Genomic DNA, 21,558 nt, shown 5'->3' with positions numbered 1-21,558 from the left:
TTTTCAATGGGCTTCTTTTTTACCATTCAATGTACCATACAGTTCAACATTTGGAATGTTCTCTCTTCGCCGCGATTTCTTGGGGTTAGAAGAGCGTAATTCTCCTGCTGAATGACTGACCCATATGGGATTATGTTCTGAAAGCCCCTTCTCTTGTCAACATCTGTCTATTTATTTCAGATACAGAACAGACACTGAGCTTCTTAAAATGTAAATTCAGTGCTAGATCCAGGATAAAAAATTAAAGTTGAAACAACCAAAGTAGAAACGGCTCTCACAAAGGTACATGGAGAAGATTCCGGAAATGGGTCACCTTAACATGAGCCATTGAAAGTTCTTCTTTATGTTGTCTCTAATCTGTCCTGGCAGGGAACTGAATGGAAAACCTAGGACAATCTCTGCTACAAACACAGATGCAACGCCAATTGAAAATTGATGAGAACTGAAGTTTACATCGGAGCCTCGGTGGCTCTGTGGTTGAGCTCGGCTGCTAACCAAAAGGTCAGCAGTTCGAATCCACCAGCCATTCCTTGAAAACTCTATGAGGCCAAACCAAACCAAAGCCATTGCCGTCAGTCGATTTCACCTCACAGCGACCCCATAGGACAGAGCAGAACTGCCCCAAAGGGTTTACTCTATGGGTCAGTTCTACTTAATTTTAGATCTGTTGCTTACTAATGCTAGAAAGAGCGGGCCAGAAGGGCTGACACCATTTGACTTACACTATGAACCAGCAGGAAACCCTGGTAGCATAGCGGTTAAGAGCTACGGCTGACAATCAAAAGGCAGTTCAAATCCACCAGGCACTCCTTGGAAACTGTATGGGGCAGTTCTACTCTGTCCTATAGGGTCGACTGCAATGGGTTTGGTTTTGGTTTTTATGAACCGGCACAAGAGCAAAATGGACAATTTTCCAGGAGCATAAAGGGTTAGGTAGGTGCTCTTTAGATATATGCTCATAAATATTAACTTCTTTCACTGCCGATGAAAAAATAATTGTTTAGGAATGGTCTTGTAGTTCCGACTTCTGGCTCAATAAATATGTGTCACTGAATTCTCTTTTCTATTCATCTGGTTTTATTTTGGGAATAAAAATTTTCTCCATGAGGTGGGTATCACAATGAAAATTACTCCAGCGTATGGATATCTTGTTTAGCTCTGAGAAAGAAAATCTAGATGCACTGTTTTAACATAGAAACAACCAAAGCAGCTTGTGGTCCTTTGAAATGATTAATAGAAAAGTGACTCGAATTAATCACAGACACAAGAGGAAGCCAAAATTAGAGAGGGTTATTAAGATACTGTCTGCTGTTTAATCTCACCCCCTTATCAACACATTAACCTTGTTTTCTCTGCCTGAGCGCTAAGGCCTACAGCAAAATTAGGTCAGAAATTCACATCAGATCAGATCGGCGGATTCATTCTAGCAAGACCCTCACGAGCTGCAGATTTTTGCTTGATTCTAAATGGGACTGTGTCTGAGGGTTTTGGAGGTTCCTTTCCTACGGGATCTTGGGGTTTGTTTTCTATTCTGCTGTAAGGCTAGCTGCAGAATATTTCTAGAAGTTGACATATTCGTGTTTCTGAATCCTTGTTCATTTTACTGTTCCCACTTCACCTGCTGGGAGAGTGCTTCAAGAGACTTTTCTGATACACTAATAGGGTATTTCCTTTTTCTACAAACCTTCCATTAAAATACACCCAATGGGGAAATGCAACTCAGAAAAGGAGGCTGAGGATGGTTGCGTAACTCAAAGAATGTAATCAATATCGTTGATTTGTACGTGTAGAAACTGTTGAATTGGTTTGTGTTTTGCTCTGTATATTCCCAACACCACCACAAAATAAATAAAATTAAATAAATAAATAAAGTGTTCCCAAGCTACTTAAAAAATAAAAAAAAAAATAATAAAATATACCACATGAGATTAGCTATCTGTGATGAAAGTAGCTATTCATGCTGCGATGAGTGAGTGTTTCATTCTCCAAAATGTGCTTCAGTAAATGCTCTCTATTTCCATAAAGTCTTCTGCCACAAATCATGAGTATGATTCCATACGCCATAACTATCTAAAGAGAATTTATGAGACTGCTAGCATTCCTCTAATAAGAGTTCTCTGTGTAATTATCTCTTTGGGTAAAGTAATCATTTAAAATACTAACCAATTCAAAACCTTGGTGTCATAACCATCTGCTTTTTAGTTAGCAATGTGTTAGTAAAGAAAAGTAAATGCTTTCTTTATTTTTGTTTTATTTTTCTCCACAGTCCAAAGGATGGGCTTTCAATGGTCCTCCAGCTCTGAGTAACAGAAATACTGAAACCCTCAAATATAAATAGCGTACAAGTATATATACTAATATACAATTCCACGTACTTTTTAAAAGAGCTGTAAGTAATCTAATTCCATTTCTGACTGTCATTTTTAAAGAGGAAATATAACCTCACATAGATCCCTTGGGGGCACCCACAGGGAATAGAGATGTTTCTAATCAGCCTAAGTAGTCCTTTGTGTCAGAACCACTTTGCTAAATTCAAGAACTAACTTCCAGATCCACAACATTTGGGGGAATTTCCCTAATGTAGCATTTGTTTCAGTATGAAAAAAATATATCCAACCCCTTCCCATAAAAAACCAAAAACCAAACCCGTTGCCGTCGAGTCCGACTCATAGCGACCCTATAGGACAGAGTAGAGCTGGCCCACAGAATTTCCAAGTAGCACCTAGGGGATTCAAACTGCCGACCTTTTGGTTAGCAGCTGTAGCACTTAACCACTACACCACCAGGGTTTCCCCCCTTCCCATAGGGGGGAAAATGCTCAAAAAGACAGATCTGGTGGGAAGAAATGTGATTTTTTTTTTTTTTTCTTATTGAAGGAATATTTCTTACATAGCTTTCTGAATACTATGACTAACAAGGAGTCCCTGGGTGGTGCAAATGGTTAAGCACTTGATTACTAGTCAAAAGGTTGGTGGTTTGAGCCCACCCAGATGCACCTTAGAAGATAGTCCTGGCAATTTGCTTTCAGAAGACCACAGCCTTGAAAACCCTAGAGAGCAGTTCTGCTCTGCACACTCTACAGCAAAGGTAACTAAAAATGATAATGGCTAGTAAGAAAATGAGACAATGCTGGGACTATTAACCATACTTCTATGGGAACAATAATGAAATGGTGTTTGGGGTCCGATTGGCTTACTCAAGTTTTGGGTATATCTCATAATTGACTATCTCCCATATGTGAGCCTGGCCATATTTATTGCTATCATACGAGTCTATAGCTGTGATTGTCTTTGAGGTAGGGCCTGGGTGTGCACTGAAGTTTAAGAACCCAGAAAGAAAAACTCCTTTTAAAGGGTCCCAGAACCTACTCGTGCTGTTGGTGCATCAGGTGATGTCTTTATCACCCAGCCTCCTCAGTCAATATCCTTACTTGAGGACCTAGACCAAGGTTGCCTGTGAATACTGAATGGGTTACTTGTGGCCCGACTCCATTCTCGTTGGTTAATTGCCCCATTCTTACTGGTTGGTGCCTGTTCTATATTAATGGTTCCAAACACCTTGTTTCTTAAACGTCCCTTTTCACCCCTACACATGACAACTTAGGATTTTGTAATTCATTTCCATTGAACTCACTCGTTTGAAGCTATAGGGTTAGTGTGTTTGTTTCTCATGGGCTTTTTATGATAAACTAATTCTCATTGAATACTGCCAGCACAAACTCATTAGGATTTAAAAGAGCAGAAATGATGAGCCACCGAAAGAATTTTTTTTTAATTCTTTATTAACTTTTCTTCTTTAAGTCTTTTTCTCTCTTTCTCACCAAATATTATTTGAAATTGTTAAGAAATTTATTTATTTGGGATTTTTTCACCCCACAGGTCTCTGGTAAAATCCCATTTGAGAAACGGAAGTGAAGGTACAAGAAACTTAATAGTGACAAGGGGTTCAAGTTAGTTGAAAAATAAGGAGTTGGACTCAGAAAGCCTAAGTGACTTAGAACACTGGGAAGGCACTGGGGATATTCTTTTTGTAAGAGCTCAGTGTTTTAAGCTTCCCAGCTCAAGCACAAAAGGCATTGCAGCACATATGTGATCCAGAAGGTCAATCATATGAAATCCTATTTCCATTTTTTAAGCACTCCTTGGCAGTCTGCACATTTCTGAAATTGCAACTGGCATATTTCACACAGAATTATCATCAATGCCTTTTCAAGGTCAAACATGCCCCATATTTAGATTGCTAAATTTTCAGCATTTACATGCTGTGTATTAAATCACGTTATATTGAAGAAGGTATTCAACAGACACGTTAAATGCTTTCAATTGATTAGACTGTGTTAATTAATGCCAGGTTTATTTTTCTCTTTGACTCAATATAAATTGCACGTTAAAAATTAAGATATTAAAATATGTTTTAAATTTAGATGTGGGTATTCTGCTCCTGTCAAAATCCCTGGCACACAAAAATGCCTGGGTGAATAGAATCTTGCTATAGACTTTTTCAAAATATTAAAAATGCGTTTTCTATCAGGAAAGTTAAAGTCATCTCAAAAATGTACTTTAAGGAGAAAACAAGAGATGATTTTTTTTTAATTGCCAGAATCCTAGGATAGCAGCCATTATGTCAAAAAAAATCAGACTGAACTTGAATTTTGCAATGACTACCAAGAAGGGATAACTGTTGAGATATCCACAACTAGCCCTGTCACAATATGATGTGAGAGGTCTTTAGTCATCTTCTGAGCTATCATCACTTGTGTTGCTCCTTTTACGTTTGTCTATCCAACCCCCTTCCCCAGCATCATCCAGAAACTTCTATGTCCTCATGCTCTCCGTGAACTCTCCTCTTGAAAAGCAAGACATCTGAGAAGTCTCACCAGTGTAGGAGGTCTTATGTTTTGCTCTTCCAAAGATATTTGCTCTTTAAATTAGGATTCCAAAATATATGAGAAATATATAGAAGGGAGGGAGTGCAAGAACGAAGAAGAAGAGTTTTAGAAAGCAAGACACACACTTTCTAATCTTCCCACATGAGACTTTGAGGACAATAATGAAATGGCATTTGCAGTATGACTGACCTCACTCAAATTTTGGTTATCACATAACTATCTCCTGTACGTGCCCCTGGTCATGTTTACTGCGATCATGTGAGCCTCTACTTGCGATTGCCTTTGAGGTAGATTCTAGGTTTGCACTGAAGTGGCACTTCCTTCTGCCCCTGGCCATCAGTCCAGGCATGGGACTGGCTCCCATCTCAGCTTACGTTCCCGGCACTCTATTTTCCAACTAGAGCTTCCAACCCCAGGCTGCAGCTCCATTCAGCACCTCTAATTTCACTTAAGTTGTTGAAGGAACAGCGGAAAATGTTTGTTCAGTAATTCTTCCCCTTCCATCTTTTTTTCTACCAGTGACTCTCAGCTGCTCTGGTTTTTGCACAATTTTTAGCTCCATAGCATGTCATCTGATTTCCATTTATGCTATTGGCTTTAGAGAACCAGGTTTGTAGCATTTCATGCCATTTTCTAATTATTCATTTATTCATAGTTCATTCATTCATTTATAATTGATTCTTTTCTTCATCATTCATTCATATACTGTGGTATCCCTTCGTGTAGAATGGATGAACCAGCTGTGCTCCTAAGACACCTTAGCTCCCATCCCTTCCCACCTACTCAATGACATTCTTACAGCAATGTTTGCTTCCCCCTCCTAAGTCATTAATGTTTGCTTTTCTGCTTCTTTTTTTTTTCTGCTTTACTCACTCATATCTGCATTTAGAGTAAGCTCTTTTGTCACCTTTCTTAAAAAAAAAAAAAAGAAAAGAAAACCTCCATAGACTCCACTTCCTCTTCCAGCTACTCCCCATTTTTCTGATTTTTTTAACCCCAAAAGTTTTCAAAAGAGTAGTCAATGTTTTGCTGCAAATTTGATTTCCTCATTCTCTCATGAATATAAGCCCATTGGATTTTGTCTCCAGCTCTCCACTGAAACCGGTCTTTTCAACAACACAATGTCGTAAAGGGCACTGGTCAGTTCTCAGGCTTCAACGTATTTGATCTGTCAGCAAAATCTCTCCCTCTTTGTGAGTCATTTTTCCCATTTCACTTCCAAGGCGTCACTTCCCTTTGTGGTTCTTCTCCTCTCTCGCTGGCTCTTCTTATTGGATGCTTCTCCTCTTCCAGTGGCCCAAGGCTCAGTCCTGGGTGCTTTTTTCTGTATAAATTTAGGTCCTAGATGTCTTCTTCTAGTCCTGTGTCTATGGAATCTAGAGACTTATGCTTGTGATATTTGTACCTACAGCTTTGATCTCTACCATAAAATCCAGATTCTTTATCCAATCGCCTACCCAGCATCTCCACTTGGATATCTAAAAGGTCTCACAAAATGGGCATACCAAAAATGAACATCTATCCCCCTACCACTTACCCTAAACTTGATGCTCTTCTAGCCTTTGCCGTTTTAGTAAATGGAAACATCATTCTTTCAGTGTTCAGGCAAAACCAAAACAATAACAGAAAACAACTAAACAAACCTGAGAGACATCTTTGATTTCTTTCTTTTACTCAAACCCTGCATGTTATCCATCAGCAAATTCTGATGGTGCTTGTTATGGATTTAATTGTGCCCCCCAAAAAATACATGTTATAAATCCACACGTATGGATACAATCCCTTGGATTTAGACTTCCCTGGAGTTGTTCTTTAAGCCTCTTTGAACACTGAGCAGTAAGCCACATAAATATTAGTCATTGCAGTTTTTTTCTTCATCTCTGTGATCTTGAGATAAAAATCCTCTGAAGGCTGCTTATGAAACACACGAACTAGTAGTATAGTGATAAGCAATTTTAGGTTCTCTGTAAAATCTAGTCCAGTGACTCAACAAGTAATTCTATATATTTGCTTATAGAAAAGAATGAATTGTTGAGTTTTAATGCCAAGTTTGGAGAATTTTCAATGATAGAATTTAAGTTGCTTTAGAAATCATGTAGGCCATCCTTTTCATTACACAATTTAGAAAACACAGATGTATAAAAGTAAAGTAAAATGCTCACATACACACAGAACTCCATTAGGAGTACTTCAGAGAAAAATTTTCCTAAGAAAGGGTATTTAATGCAACTAGGAAAAGTATCTGAGATATTAATTAAAATTCATTAGAAATAAAGAAAAAAAGAGCAGTATTTCAAATAAACTGAATTTAAAAATAAATATATGCAAATATGAAAACGTTTACCAGCTAAATATTTTTACGAACACTTTGATATAGAGTAATTGAATAGATTTACATTTTAACAGTCCACAGGAAAGGAAGAGTCTTTTCAACATTATCCTCTATAGCATTCCATTTTGTTTTTGTTTTTAATTTTCAAATCTCTTTTTTTAAATATAAAGTTACTTGCCATTAAATTATTCTAGTAGTGTGCCCTAAACTAGCTACTTTATATGGATGCATAGTTCATCTTAAAAGAGTATTTTTGTTTCCAAAATACCATGTTGTTCATGGAGAGTAGGCAAAAGTAAAGCATTAATGTCAGATAAGATGACAAATCCATTGACTGATCACCAAAATATAATAACTATTTGTGCCTTGAGGTGCATTGGTTAAAGCACTCAGCTGCTAGCCAAAAGGTTGGCAGTTCAAGCCCACTAGCTCCTCTAGGAGAGAAAGCTGTGGAAGCCGGCTTCCATAAAGATTACAGCCTCAGAAACTATGAGGCAGTTCTACTCTGTCGTATGGTTATTATGAATTGGAATCCACTTGACAGCAGTGTTTTTTTTTTTTTTTTGGCTGGGGTAGGGTTCAGTTATCCAGATAACTGTTATGTATTCCTTTCCTTGCTCAATATTTGCACTTAGCAATGGACTCCACTGAAGAAACAGGGTTCTATCAAAGACCACATGCATAGCATATCCACCTCTATCACTGGAAAATACACATACACACCCACACACACACCCACACACACCCATACACTCACTGAAAACACTATAACATTTAAAAAAAAATTCAAAAGATGTTTATCATTTTTCCTGCATTTCAGTGCCCGAGGAAACTTAACCTCAATTTGGAAGACTGCAATTCTGTGACTTATTCGCTTGTAGCTCATAGATTTTGCAACAACAACAAAAACTCATTTCATCTGGACAAACCTGGAACATTTGGTATCAAACAAACACAATAGCCATAAAATTCTGTATAGAGAGCACACACTGAAGGTTCTGCCCACCATCAGAGGCTCATGTAATTCTTAATATTGATGAATCTTGGTCATAATTTAGGGAGAAGATAAACTCTATTATAAGGTAACTCTAAATGAAGACCATTAAAGTAAACTTTGGCTTTCAAAGGATGTGTGTGTGTGTGTGTGTGTGTGTGTGTGTGTTTCCCTGTGCTTTTTTCAAGAGGTTGTTCAGTCAGACCCTTTATTTGGAGGATATTGAATTCTTTCCCCATCCCATCTGTACCTTCATATGCACAATACACAAGTAAGTAAGTTTTGTTAAGTCAGGCGAAAACCCTGTCAACAGCATGGATTGCGTTTATGTTATAGTTGAGCTACCACTTTCACATTGTCTCATCAAGTCTAACCAACTTTGACAAACTCTTTCTTGACCAGGTAACAATGTCACAGCCTCTGCAGCAGTCACAGAGTTCCTCATGCGTGCAAAACTTGGAAAACTTTCATTCATACTTACCGTTTTATTGCTTCTTCTTGTCTTCGGCGTTTCTCATTCTTTTCCTTCAAGTAGGCCAGGTTTGTTTCATTTCTCAAGCGATCATTTTCTCGAGCAATGTCTGATGCATTCTGAATAACCAAGCCATCATAGGCCTTCATCCCCATATCCTCAATGTACTGGAGAAACGTGTCCAAAGGGTCCTCCTCGGGATTAGAACTCATCATCTTTGCGGAGATAATGTAAAAAGGAGCACTTCCTGCAGGACAAGAACACATGATAAATTCTTCCAGGCTGGGGATAAAAGCAAGGCGCTGTTTACTCTCTCCAATATCTTGTGAGTCCAAATCTCCAATGCTTATTTTGGAATCTATGCAGAGGCAATGTCTTATGAGAAATTACAGATAGCCAGGGTATTTTAAGTAAATATTAAATGGATGTTGCCTAAGTGGCAAATACTCTCTCAAAGTAGCAACATTAGCAGGTCAAAGGCCAAAATTCCTGTGCTGAAAGGTAACATGACCTACAATTACTGTGCTGGAGGAAAAAGATTTAAGTAATTAGAGCCCTGATTCTGCGTCTCAAAAATTTGTCCTTATACCAATAAGATATATCAGATCCAAGCTTCATTTATTTCTAAGGACCATAAAGACTTTATTTTCAATTTCAAATAAAATGATATAATTAATTGGAAAGGACACTCTTATTGTGCTTTTCAATTTTAAATGAAAATTTATGAATCTGCATTATTCTGTGCAATATTACAGTAATCAAAAAAATATAATTTGTCTAGAAAAGGATCCCTTTATGACCCTCTATTATTTTCTGGAACAGCGCTCTATAATGGCTAATTCAAGAATCATAGATCACCAGGACCACGTTAATCCAACCAGCCTGGTCTCTCAAGCAGTGACAATGGTTATATTGTTGCTGCTTGAAAGTTTTAAAAACAGGAGCTGTAGAAAGGATTCTTGAGCAAACAAGATCAAATCAACACAAAACAAAAAAGACAAGAATTTCGACCAATACACCTTAGCCTTACTTGTAAAATGATGGCACCAATGGGCCCCTCTCACGCTGTTGTGAAGATTAACAGAGGTGATGACTGTAAAGAATTTAGCATAGAGTTTGGCAATCGTACGATCAATCCTAGCTAGTATTATCACAATAAAAGTGCGGGGGAAAAATTGGCAGAAACACTAATATTAAATGGGTATATGTGGATGGATGAATGGACGTCTAACAAGTGGTCTATGAAGCTTAGCATGCTTGGAAGCACAGATCTCAAAAATCAATCAAGCCAGAGGTTATAGAATATGCTTTAATCAAATTTTAAAAAATAGAACGGAAGTATAAATAACTACATTCAAGATAAGTAAGCTTACTGTCCTCAGCTGAATATGCCCTGTGATACAGAATATTGGCATATTTGAGTCGCATAGAAAAATCAAACGCAAAGTCAATTAGTGAGGGGAAAAAGTTCGCCATTTAAAAGTTATAAATTATCCTGACATCTCTAACTTTCTTCAGAAAGGTATTTTGAAACGATCAGTTCAGCTGTTTAATGCAGAAGTCCCAGCCTTTTATTTTTTGTGATTACAAATCATTTCTGTTCTGATATTTCTTACAAGTATAAGCATGTTCTATAACCTGAGTCATAGGTATAGAAACTTCCCTTCTTTTCAGAATTTTTTTAGCATTTCAGCTGTCGGTCAATCCATACATTATTTGAAGCCCACTCTGAATTTAAGAATTTATTCCTTGTTCTGTAAGAATTTGTTGAAACTAGAGGGTAAAAGAGTTGTTTGTTGACTCATGATTTTTTTTTTTTTTTTTTGGTGAGGTTTTATTAGGTTTTGTTTGGTTTTAAGCCCTAATGCGTTGGCAAATGAAATGACCTTTTAATTCCAACTATCTAATGTAATGAACGGTATTTTAATATCAGCCCATCGGATTAGATGCTTAAGTGGTGGGCATACTTAGGAATGGGGAATTAATGCTACGAATGCCTCACACTTTCAGGGAAAACAAAACAAAACACACAAGACCATGAATCTCAGGGAACTAGAGCTTTACCATTATCAGGAATTCACTTCTACCAAGGCTTCCAGCACTGGATTCCAGCACTGTGCTCAGGTAAAAAAAGGGTCTGCATAATTTTATGGCAATTAATTCTACCGCAGTTAAACCAGCCAAGTCAGTATTACAGGATCCTGGAGGTAATGCCTCGGGATAGAAGACGTTTACTCCCACTCTGCCCTGGAGTAAAAATGTATATTTCCCAATTGTGTGAGGCATTATCCAAAGGTTCCCCGCTCCCCCAGTTTTTCTCCAATCCAAGTGACACCAGCAATTCCCTATACAACTTAACATTCCAAATGCAAGGTTAATGGTTTACCTCTCAAGTTTCATTATCTTCCTATGTGGTCTTTCAAGTCGGCTGGAGTTTAAATTGCTTTTGTTTTGAGAAAAGATCAAAATAAAAATATTATAAGGTATTTATACTTTATAAGCTATGCTATGGAACTTTGTACAAAAAGGTGCTAAAAAACTGAAGTGAGAATTTTTGAGACGAAAATCAACCATGACATCTAGTAAAGCTTCAGAGTAATGAACATAGGATGAAAGCCGTACACAAGCTTGTGTCAACTTCCTCTAGAACTTCCTCTAGAGAAGGATTTAATTCTAGAAGTATTCATTTATTCAAGAGTTTATTGGGCACCTGTTATGAACCAGGCACTAATGAAGACAGAATAACCCATTGCTATAGAGTCGGTTCCGGCTCATAGTGACCCTATAGGACAGAGCATAACTGACTCATAGAGCTTCTAAGGAGTGGCTGGTGGATTCGAACTGCCAACATTTGCTTAGTAGCCATATCTGTTACGCACTGCACCACCAGGGTTCCGAAGGCAGAATAGCCAAAGGAAACTGTGCCCTCTCTAGATTTTCACAGTGCAGTATGAGAACCAGTAAATCAACAACTGCAGTACGGTGTGACAGGGGCACTGGAGACATTCACTAGCTTATCATGGTTTATTGCCACTACTGTTGGGGGTGAATAAGGAATACTTTTCAACAATAACACACAGATTTCAAAAACGAACTTAAAAAAGTCCTTGTCATCAAGTTGATTTGACTCGTGGCAATTCCATGTGTGCAGAGGAGAACTGTGTTTCATAAAGTTTTCAAGGCTGTGACCTTTTGGGAACAGATCACCAGGCCTTTCTTCCTAGGTACCTCTGGGATTGTTCAAACCGCCAACTTTTCTGTTTGTAATTTAAAAAAAAAAAAAAAAAACCCATTGCCGTTTAGTTGATTCCAACTCATAGCAACCTAGAAGAGGACAGAGGAAAACTGTCTCATCGGATTTCTAAGGCTGTAATTACTACAGAGGAGCACTAGTGCCACAGTGGTTAAGCACTCGGCTGCTAAGCAAAAGGTCGATGTTTCAAACCCACCAGCCACTCCAGGGGAGAAAGATGTAGCAATCAGTTTCTATAAAGATTTATAGTCTTGGAAATCCTATGGGGCAGTTCTACTCTGTCTTATAGGGTTGCTATGAGTCAGTATAGACTCGATGGCAATGGGTTTGGTTTTGGGATTTAATCTTTATGGAAGCTGTCTACTACATCTTTCCCTTGCAGAGTGGCTGCTGGGTTCGAACCACTGACTTTCCATTAGCAGCCCAGTGCTTAGCAACTGTGTGACCAGAACTCCTTGTTAGTAGATGAGCATTTGTGCCACCCCTCCACACGCACATGTCTGTTGCCGTAGAGTCATAGCAACCCTATAGGACAGGGTAGAGCTGCCCCATGGGGTTTCCAAACAGCAGCTGGTAGATTCGAACTGCCAAACTTTTGTTTAGCAGCCTAGCGGGCCATAGCTCTTAACCACTGTGCCAGCAGGGCTCCAACTCCTAAAAATGGCCTTCGACCATATCATTGTTTCAGCATGACACTTGTCTGCCTATTCATCCACACATACAAGGTAGTTCATAAGGTAGGGGAAGTAGTAAGGCAGTTCTGAAAGGACAGTTGAGTCAAGCAGTATGGACTAAAAATCTCAACTAGGTGCACCTAGGCTTATGACTTTGGGCAAGTTAATTAACCTCTTAAAGATTCAGTTTCCACATTTTTAAAATGGGGATCAGAATAGAACTTACCTCTATACATTGTTGTGAGAATTCAGTTAGAAAATACTTGTAAACGTAAAAGTGTTCAATAACTGTAAGCACAATTATTGGTTACTAATGGTACTATAAGTAGCCCTGAAAGCACAGTGGTTAACCGCTCAGCTGCAAACCAAAAGGTTGGCAGTTTGAACACACCAGCTGCTCTGCAGAAGAAAGATGTGGCAGTCTGCTTGCCTAAAGATTACAGCCTTGGAAACCCTAGGGGGCAGTTCTACTCTGTCCTATAGGGTTGCTGTGAATCGGAATTGACTTGACAGCAATGGGTGGGGATATGGAGGCCCTGGGTGGTACAAACAGTGAAAAGCTCAACTACTAAAATAAGTTCAGAGGTTTCGGTCTACCTAGAGGCACCTAAGAAGAAAGGCTCGGCAATCTACCTCTGACAAATCAACCATTGGAAACCCTAGGGAGCACAGTTGTACTCTGACTCACAGGGGGTTGCAGTGAATTGGAATCAACTCGACAGCAACTGGCAACATTACTATTAGATGCAGATGCTTTCACCAAATTCACAATTCTTAACTGTGCACAGGGTCATGTTCAGTAGTAAAGTAACACCTTGGTAACTATATTTTTACCTTGAAATACAGATAAGTAGAATGTTCAGTGCAGTTCAGCTTTCTTCATCACAGATATGCAAAGGGAGGCCAAGAAAGTGTTAGTTGATTTGCCCATTAACCAGGTACATGTGGACAGGCCACTTATTTTTTGAGCCATGTTTTCTATACCTGGAACATAAAGGCTTTGGGATATATGGGCCATGGAGCCCTTGCCACCTTTTACATTCTTGTACTCCATCCTTCCAAGCTAAAGGGTGTTTCTCCAGCAACAGAATTATGAATGAACTGATTTACATCCTCAGTAAAGGAGAAAAAGCCTTATGTTAAGTGTCTAGCCAATTACAACTGCTCCCCACAGTCGAATGCAGTAAGAACCCACAGATAAGTGTGATCATTTATGCTTCTCTTTCAAATGCTTATATTAATAACTAAAATAGAGGTGGAAAAGGTGTGCTCTATATCACCAAACACTTGGCTGCATTTTGACTGCTGCGTACTAAATCAAGTTCATTTCTGGACCTTGAACAGCAATCATATAGATAAAGCTTTTATAAAGTCTTGTCTTGAGCACCAACTTCCTAATGTCAGCATCTTAGAAAATCCTGTTTTTTAAGAGGCAAATAGGCTTCTCTCCCTCAGGTAATATCTCCAGCTAGATCAGGGTAAATGAGAGCATCCACCTTCTTGTTGTTTTGTGCCATTGAGTCAAGTCTAACTCATAGCAACCCTATAGGACAGAGTAGAACTGCCCCATAGGGTTTCCAAGGCTGTAATTTTTAGGAAAGCAGACTGCCACATCTTTTTCCTGTGAAATGGTTGGTGGGTTTGAACCATCAACCTTTTGGTTAGCAGCCAGGTGCTTAACCACTGCACCACCAAGGCTCCTTTAGCAACCCTTAAACCAAAACCAATCCCGCTGCCTTTGAGTGGATTCGGACACACAGCGACACAAAAGGACAGAGTAGAAACGCCCCGTAGGGTTTCCAAAGAGCACCTGGTGGATTCGAACTGTCGACCTTTTGATTAGCATCTGTATCTCTTAACCACTACGCCACCAGACTTTCCTAGCAACCCTCACCAGACCTCAAATCAGTGCACATGATATTTGTGGCACCGGAGTGGATAAGATTGAAGGAGAACTTTTGCTTTTCTTTGGGCAGGTTTTATTTTTACTATCATGTGTCTGCAGCCATTGTTGCTCCAAATAAGTTAAGTCTTTTAGCCTTCCCTGGAGCACTGGTTGAAAATTGTTATCTGTGGCCTTCCTCCACCAGGCAGAAGTATTTTCCTTGGATTGCATGCTGTTGATCTAAATAATGCAGGTTTTGTCTAGTTCTTCCCTCCCGCCACCTGGAATTTTTAGCCAATATTTAAAATTTGGGAGAGTCCATGCAAAAATCTGCGTCTCTGGATTCCCTTGAAAACATTAGTAAACCTGATAACCCTAGTTCTCACTGTATCTTGGCAGCCATTGGCTGGAGCAGGCACAGGTCTGTGCTCTCCAGGACTTCCCAGTCCCTACAGCTCTGTCAGTCTGACTCAGAGTCAGCCTGCCTCGCTTATCTGTATTACCTACCTCACTTCTGCTGCCATTGGAATTTTATCTCTGGCCCTGAGTTTTTTAAAATGAATGTCCTTTTAAACGTCAGTATGGATGCTTCTCTGCAAATAGCTCTTTTATTTTGACTATTATGTGTTTGGGTCTCTTCTAGGAAAGCATGTAAAATCACCAAGATGGAAATCCCCTACAATACATGAATGCCTTCACGTCCTCCCTTTACACCTCTTCTCCCCAGTTGTGTTCTGCATTCATGAGACTTCTTTGGCCTAATTTTTGGCGTGCTGTATCAAAAATCTCTACAGTTCTAATAAAAAGTTAAAGGTTGGCGTAAATCCAACTGGATAGTTAATTGTTCAGTTTTATTTTATGTTACTCTTTCACTTTCCTTATTTCCTGCTGACCACACCCTTCACAAAGGCAACTTGGTATAATATTATGAAATTTCCCAGAATTTGAAATTTTACTCCACTCAGCTAAGATGCATCAATTCAAAGTACTGGGATTTAGCCCATATTTAAAACACTCAACATTTAGCTATTTATTGAGTTAAACATGTTCTTATTTTCTTTTGTTGAAAAATGTCAATGTATCTCACTAATGCTGAACTTAGAGCTTCATGTAGCATTACATTTCTTTACAGTTGTTTCCATCAAAATAAAAAAATATCCATTACATATACTTGCAGATCATAAAATATACACAAGTAGGTCCAAATGGAATCCGTGGAAACATAAAAAATCCACTTCCTTTTTTCTATCTTTCTATAACTACTGTTCTCATTCAAGGAACCCAAGAAAAGATACCACATAACTTTCCATGTTAACCTACCCAAAAATATATATGACAGCATTTTTATTAAATGTATGCAAAAAACAATAACTACAATCCTCTATTTATGTGGGTTATTCTCTTTGTAAATTAAGGTGTCAATTTTATGTAGTCTCGAATTTACCAGAGAGCATTTAATTTGGCACCAAGGGTGTCAAGATTGGGTTCACCTATGGTATAGAGGGCATTTGATTAATCACAGGCTGTTGAAGAGATGTACAAAAAGGATCAGTTAAACATAAGGCATACCACCTCACTTCTCATATATGTTTAAGAAATTCTTTTTCTTAAAATTCAGGACAAATTATTCCTTTAGTGTAATGTCATGCGTTGTGGTATCAACCACTCTGACTCCGTTAGAATTGGCTCAAGGAGATGTGTGCACTGACTTGTCAGAAAGACTCTTCTGATGGACTGTTTACTACCATTCACCAAAGGCAGAGTTCTATGGATACCAGTATCATCTAAGGGAATTAGTCTGCTGCCTCTCTCATGGGCACTTGTTCTTTTTTCTCTTCTTAGAGTGTTTACCTAGCATTTCTGAAATGGAGCTGTTTTCTACCCGAAGCTTTGATTTTCCAAGATCTAAAGTTGTGTAGAGCTCACTAACAGAGATATTTGCCATATCCACTGAGAGGTAAAGCTAGGAAAATCACTATCTGGGAAAGATTGCTCCTCAATTCTTGACATTCTTTAAGAAGTTCTTTAAATTTTAGGTCAAAGTTCACTCTACAAGATGTATGGCTAGCAGAAGGTAAAGTTTATGTTGTACTATCATTATAATGTCATTTGTGTTAAGCAGGAACAACATAACACACACAAGGAAATAAATTCCCTCATGGAAAGCCTAGACATTCTGCATTCACTGCACACATATGTTGCTTGATTTATTTGTGCATGGGCAAGTTTCTCCATTCCTCGCCCTTTACTTATTTCTTAGGTTTGCAAACCACACCTATCTCAATGCTGTCAGGAAGTTACTAGAATTTGAGTTACTAAAATTTAATTTTTCTCTCCCATGTTTCCAAGCATTTTATCTTTTCTGAGATAGAGAATCCTATTTTGCCTAGTAGTATGTATCCAACCAAATAAAAGTTTCTCAAGTCAATTTGACTTTTTTTTTTCTGACCATCAGTAGAAGATCTTTTACATTCTGTGCCTGTACATGGACTTATTTGAAAGCACATGGTATATGAAAATATAAGCATTTAAACAATCAGGTCTCATATACATATGTAAATACATATGCAAATTAATGTCTAAAATTTGCTGACTTTGTGTAGGACCAAAGCAACAGAAGAGATCTACTGGTTATAACGCATAACCCATGTAAACCATGTGAAAATTGTTTTTCTGATAAAATCTTTTGATCTGTCAAAAATGAGTCCTGTAATTTCGCTTTGATTATGCTTGAAACTCTACCCCCACTCCCACAAATGGTCACACTCATTTTCTCGTTCCCAGTGTCATCAAAATGCAGCTGTTCTGCTCAAAATGGGAAATGTTGAAGTTAAACCAAGAAAGCTTGTTAAAGTGACTACAAAGACACTGATTGCTTTTTTTTCTCAGAAAGCAGATTACTTTGCCATGAGTTTTTCTTCAGTACCTCTGTTTCCAAAACGATTAAGATGGGCACAAGCCATGTCAATGTAGTGGTATCAGAAATCAGATATCTCCCCTAGCTTCCTAGCTTCCAGGTTGTCATGGTGCTATCTATCCATGCTCTAAAGAGACTGCCTATTTCCAGTAATATTAGGACTCATGAGGTACTTTTCTGAGCCTTGGACCAGATGGTTGCAGATGCTTACAAGGCAGCGTTTGCAAAGGAGATGTAGTCAGTTTAATAAATTGCTGACTAGAGCTACAATGGAAACCATCTAATTGGATTGGGAGTCTCTGTGTGTGTGTTTCTTTAAACAATTGTCAACCTTCTTGTCTTTAGGATTTTTACATTTCTTTTCCCTTTAAACTTTACAGATTCCTCAGGTCCATGGGCTTCCCTATAGTCAAACTGGTAACGTTTTTGTCAGGTCTGTTTTCCCTTATTTTCTAAAGTCAATGCCCTTCACAGAGTCCCCTTGTTTGCTGAGTTGGCAAGCATATGTTGCACTTTCCTCAGAGAAACAAAATAATTTGGGCATTTATGGCTCACAATTTTTCATATTAAGTTTTGTAATTAGCACTTGACATCATAGAAAATAAATTGCAGCTTTATCTAAAATGCAAAGACTTAGAAGGGGAGTTCATTTGCACTATTGCTCTGTATTCATTGTTGCACACTACTTGGTTATAGATGTTTGCGTGTTGAAATGACCAAAACTCCACTGTCACCTCTTCAATCTGATTCTCTTCTATTTTAGCTACAATTAGGGAAAAAAATACAGTTCTGTGGTGTCAACATAACTTTAATATTTGCTAATGAGAGTGAGCAACATGACTTCATGTAACAGTTCATCCAGATATGGAATAGCTACATTTCTTGCATTTAAAATAGTGTTGGTAGTTATAAAAATTAAAATGAAGGCACCTTTAGGAAATAAGTAAGTGTCCCAAGTAAAATAAGTCCATGCAAAGTTCTTTAAAAAACATTCATTATGAAGACACTAATGATAACTTCCTGGTATTGGGTGCTATGAAATGATGTATTCCTTATAGAGGTTTATGTCTAATTAGAAAGCGGCAGTCTCAACTTTGGTGTGTGGCAGGTAGGTTTTTTTTTTTTTTTTTTTTTTCTGAGAAGGTGAAATTGGGCTCTTGCTGCTGACACAAACATGCTAAGAGACTCTTGTAAAATATTTATGTTATAGAATAGCAGATAAATAGCTAGCATGCACAATGTGAATGCAATTAATACGCTGGAAAATATTTTCAATGCCTTTAATAATATAGCCTGACTGATTTTACTAATGAAAACCCAGTTTAACCCTATCTATGGTAATGTAGCTAAGTAGGTGAAAAAAAAATTTTTTTTTTTTTTGAAATAGGTGAGAGGGCACAAAATAGCCAGAGGCTCATTAAAGCCCAGGATGCCTTCACTGTGGTTTTATTTCTGCTTCGTCTAATAAAACATGCAAACTTCAGCATTAAGTATCCCTAGCTAAAATCCATTCAAATTCATAACCAGATTACTTAATCTGTTCAGTGCTGGATTCAATGAGCATGCTTAGAGAATCCAAAAAATGAGATACATACCAAAATTTAAGTCCCCAAGGAGAGCTAAGTGCAATGATCAGAAGGTGACTTGTGTCTGCCAGAGCCCTGTCTCGCAGTTGATCCCAGGGCAGTTCTGCAGGAGTAATCCAGCACCATAAGAAATAGACTTGTAGTTCAGCTCAGTTTTTCTTCATTTAAAGTGCATTGTGTCTGGACAGGAAAAGTGTCCACTCCCAGGATCTTCATCACTAGAGATCAGAACATTATTGATGTTCCTCCTATCAGATCAAATGGCCTTTAAACTTTGCTAGGAAGATGCCGTGGCAGAAGACAGGTGCTCGCTTCCTTAAACCGACATTCAGAGGAAAAAGGGCATAGTTAATGGGTGGGGATGAACAGACAGCCTCTCTCCTTCCAGGTCCAGCAGGGAAGAAATGGAATGATTTTACCCACTTTGTTACACAGATGATTACAAGACCCGAAGCAATCACCCAGGCTGGCTAAGGTGCCTCATTTGATAATATTCCGTGAAGACAAAAATAAATGAAAACAAAAAATCAGAAACATCCTTTCCAAATGTCTCCTTTCAACCAAAAAGATGCTCCTTCTCATTGCCACTTACATATAGAAGGTTTAGAGCAGCCTAGCTTGTGGCATCGTCCCTCCCCCTGACAACCAGCTCTCTCTCTCATTCTCTCTCTCTCTCTCCTCCCTCGCTCCCTCCCTCCCTCCCTGCCCCTGACTCCCTCCCTTCCTGCTTCTCTCTCTCCTCTCCAGCTGCCTCAGTCTGTTGATGCTGCTGCTGATTAATCAGGGATTCTGAAACAAAGAACCTACCTTCTGAAATAAGCAGTAATCTTTCTTCTCGGTTTCTGCAATCTGTCCGCACTGAACGGCAGAGCGGCCAGCATTCTAGCACCTTGGATAGTTCCTGCTCACTAGGCCCATTGGAAAAGGGAGAAGAAGCAACGGAAGAAATGACAAGAAACCCGAAAGCAGCATCGTTCTACTTTGGATTTCTGCTCCCCGGGGTCTCCCATCCTCATTAAAGGCCTCTCATCAAGGCAACAGCTCCCCTCTCTTTTAGCTAATTGTGCTGAACACTGATTAGTAAATAATAAAATGAAAAGAGAAGAAACCCCTTCATTTATATCCACTACACCATTTTTTTTTACACCATTAATTTAATCTTTATGGAGAAAAAAAAATATATATATATATACCTATATATATGTATATATATACATCTACCAAAAATCTGCTTTTACTACAGAGGATATTTAAGTTATAAGCCTTTCGCCCCTGGCATGACTAATGAAAATGAGCAGCAACTTAAATGGAACAACCAGACCTCAGTTTGATACCCTTATTTGATATCAATTTTGCCTCCCCCCTCCCTGTACAGCCCAGCCATGCACACAATTACTGCTGACGTACTTCAGGCTGCTGCTTGGGGAAAGAAGGGAGGAGCCTTTTAACCTCATCAAAACAGCTTTATGCCACCTGCTCCCATGACATGTGAACAAGACTACCCCACTTAGAAAAGTATAAGCACAGTGCACACGTATGTGGAACAACGGTCTTGCTCAGGGTATACTTCATATTTTAACTAAAGTAAGATGTGAAATAACTATGCCATGTGTGGCACTAACACCTATAGACTCACTGTTGAAATGATGAGGTCAGTTACGTCCTACATTTCTTGAGGCTCCTGCTCATTCTGCTCTGAGTGTCCTATTGAATCATGTTATACATCACAACTTAAATATGTGTGTGTGTGTCTTCCTAAGCTTTTTTTCTTTTAATCTAAGTTGCTTTTTATCAGAGTAAAAAGTATAATGCAGATGTTTATCGTGTAAATTTGGTAAATTTTGTACTATGGTAAAATTAACAATAAGCAATATGTTTTAGATTAATTTGGGCAAAAATATCAATTTCTTGAGAGTAAAAATGACCTTATTATTTAATAATGACCTGTAGAATTTTTTTCTGCCATGTTATTTTCCAATAACTATTGTTGTAAATGACCTTTACCTGTAAGCTGATTCCCCCAAGAGTTGTCCTAAACATCTAAATTTTTAACTAATTTCCTAGGGAAAAAAATGCGTTCTGAAAGTAAATTAATTTTTCACGCATCAATAGACCATAAAATAATAATAAACTTAAATTCACCTTCCTAATTCTTAAATGCTACCTAGAGCTGTGTTTTGATTTTGTGAGTTGTGTTTTAACTTGTGAGCAAGTAATCAACACATTGTATTTGTACAGAGCTTTCCGTTTTTAAATGCCCCAAAGTGCATTTCTTAAGCTAATCATTATCTCCTGGTCTCCATGCATCCAACTCTTTGTTGGAACAGAATATCTGTTTATTTATATGAAGCACTCTGAAAGATTGGGTAGATGGAGAACAAGAAGGGAATATACTTGAGAAGGAGAAGAGGCCACATACTGCTCTCTCTCTTCCTCTCTCTTTTTCTCCCCTCCTCCCTTTTCTCTTACAAACGTTCTGAAAACAGCACATTGTAGAAAAGTGCCTCATCTACCACTTAGAAACCAGTGACAACCACCACACTGTGATCAAGAGGTT

The 21,558-nt window shown here is 38.4% G+C and overlaps 1 protein-coding gene across 1 annotated transcript in view; it reads right to left on the bottom strand.

The window, feature by feature from the left end:
* NYAP2 (neuronal tyrosine-phosphorylated phosphoinositide-3-kinase adaptor 2) overlaps positions 1-16,443 on the bottom strand; it is a 311,110-nt gene extending 294,667 nt beyond the window's left edge. The window contains exons 1-2 of the mRNA XM_049888849.1: positions 16,350-16,443; positions 8,696-9,044 (exon numbers count right to left, since the gene is read on the bottom strand). Coding sequence (XP_049744806.1) covers positions 8,696-9,044; positions 16,350-16,443 — 443 coding nt within the window. The remainder of the gene's footprint in view (positions 1-8,695; positions 9,045-16,349) is intronic.
* Positions 16,444-21,558: the final 5,115 nt, after the last annotated feature.

Source organism: Elephas maximus, chromosome 6 (genome assembly GCF_024166365.1).
Source record: "Elephas maximus indicus isolate mEleMax1 chromosome 6, mEleMax1 primary haplotype, whole genome shotgun sequence".
Lineage (NCBI taxonomy): Eukaryota > Metazoa > Chordata > Mammalia > Proboscidea > Elephantidae > Elephas > Elephas maximus.
This window is presented reverse-complemented; position numbering and strand designations above follow the sequence as displayed.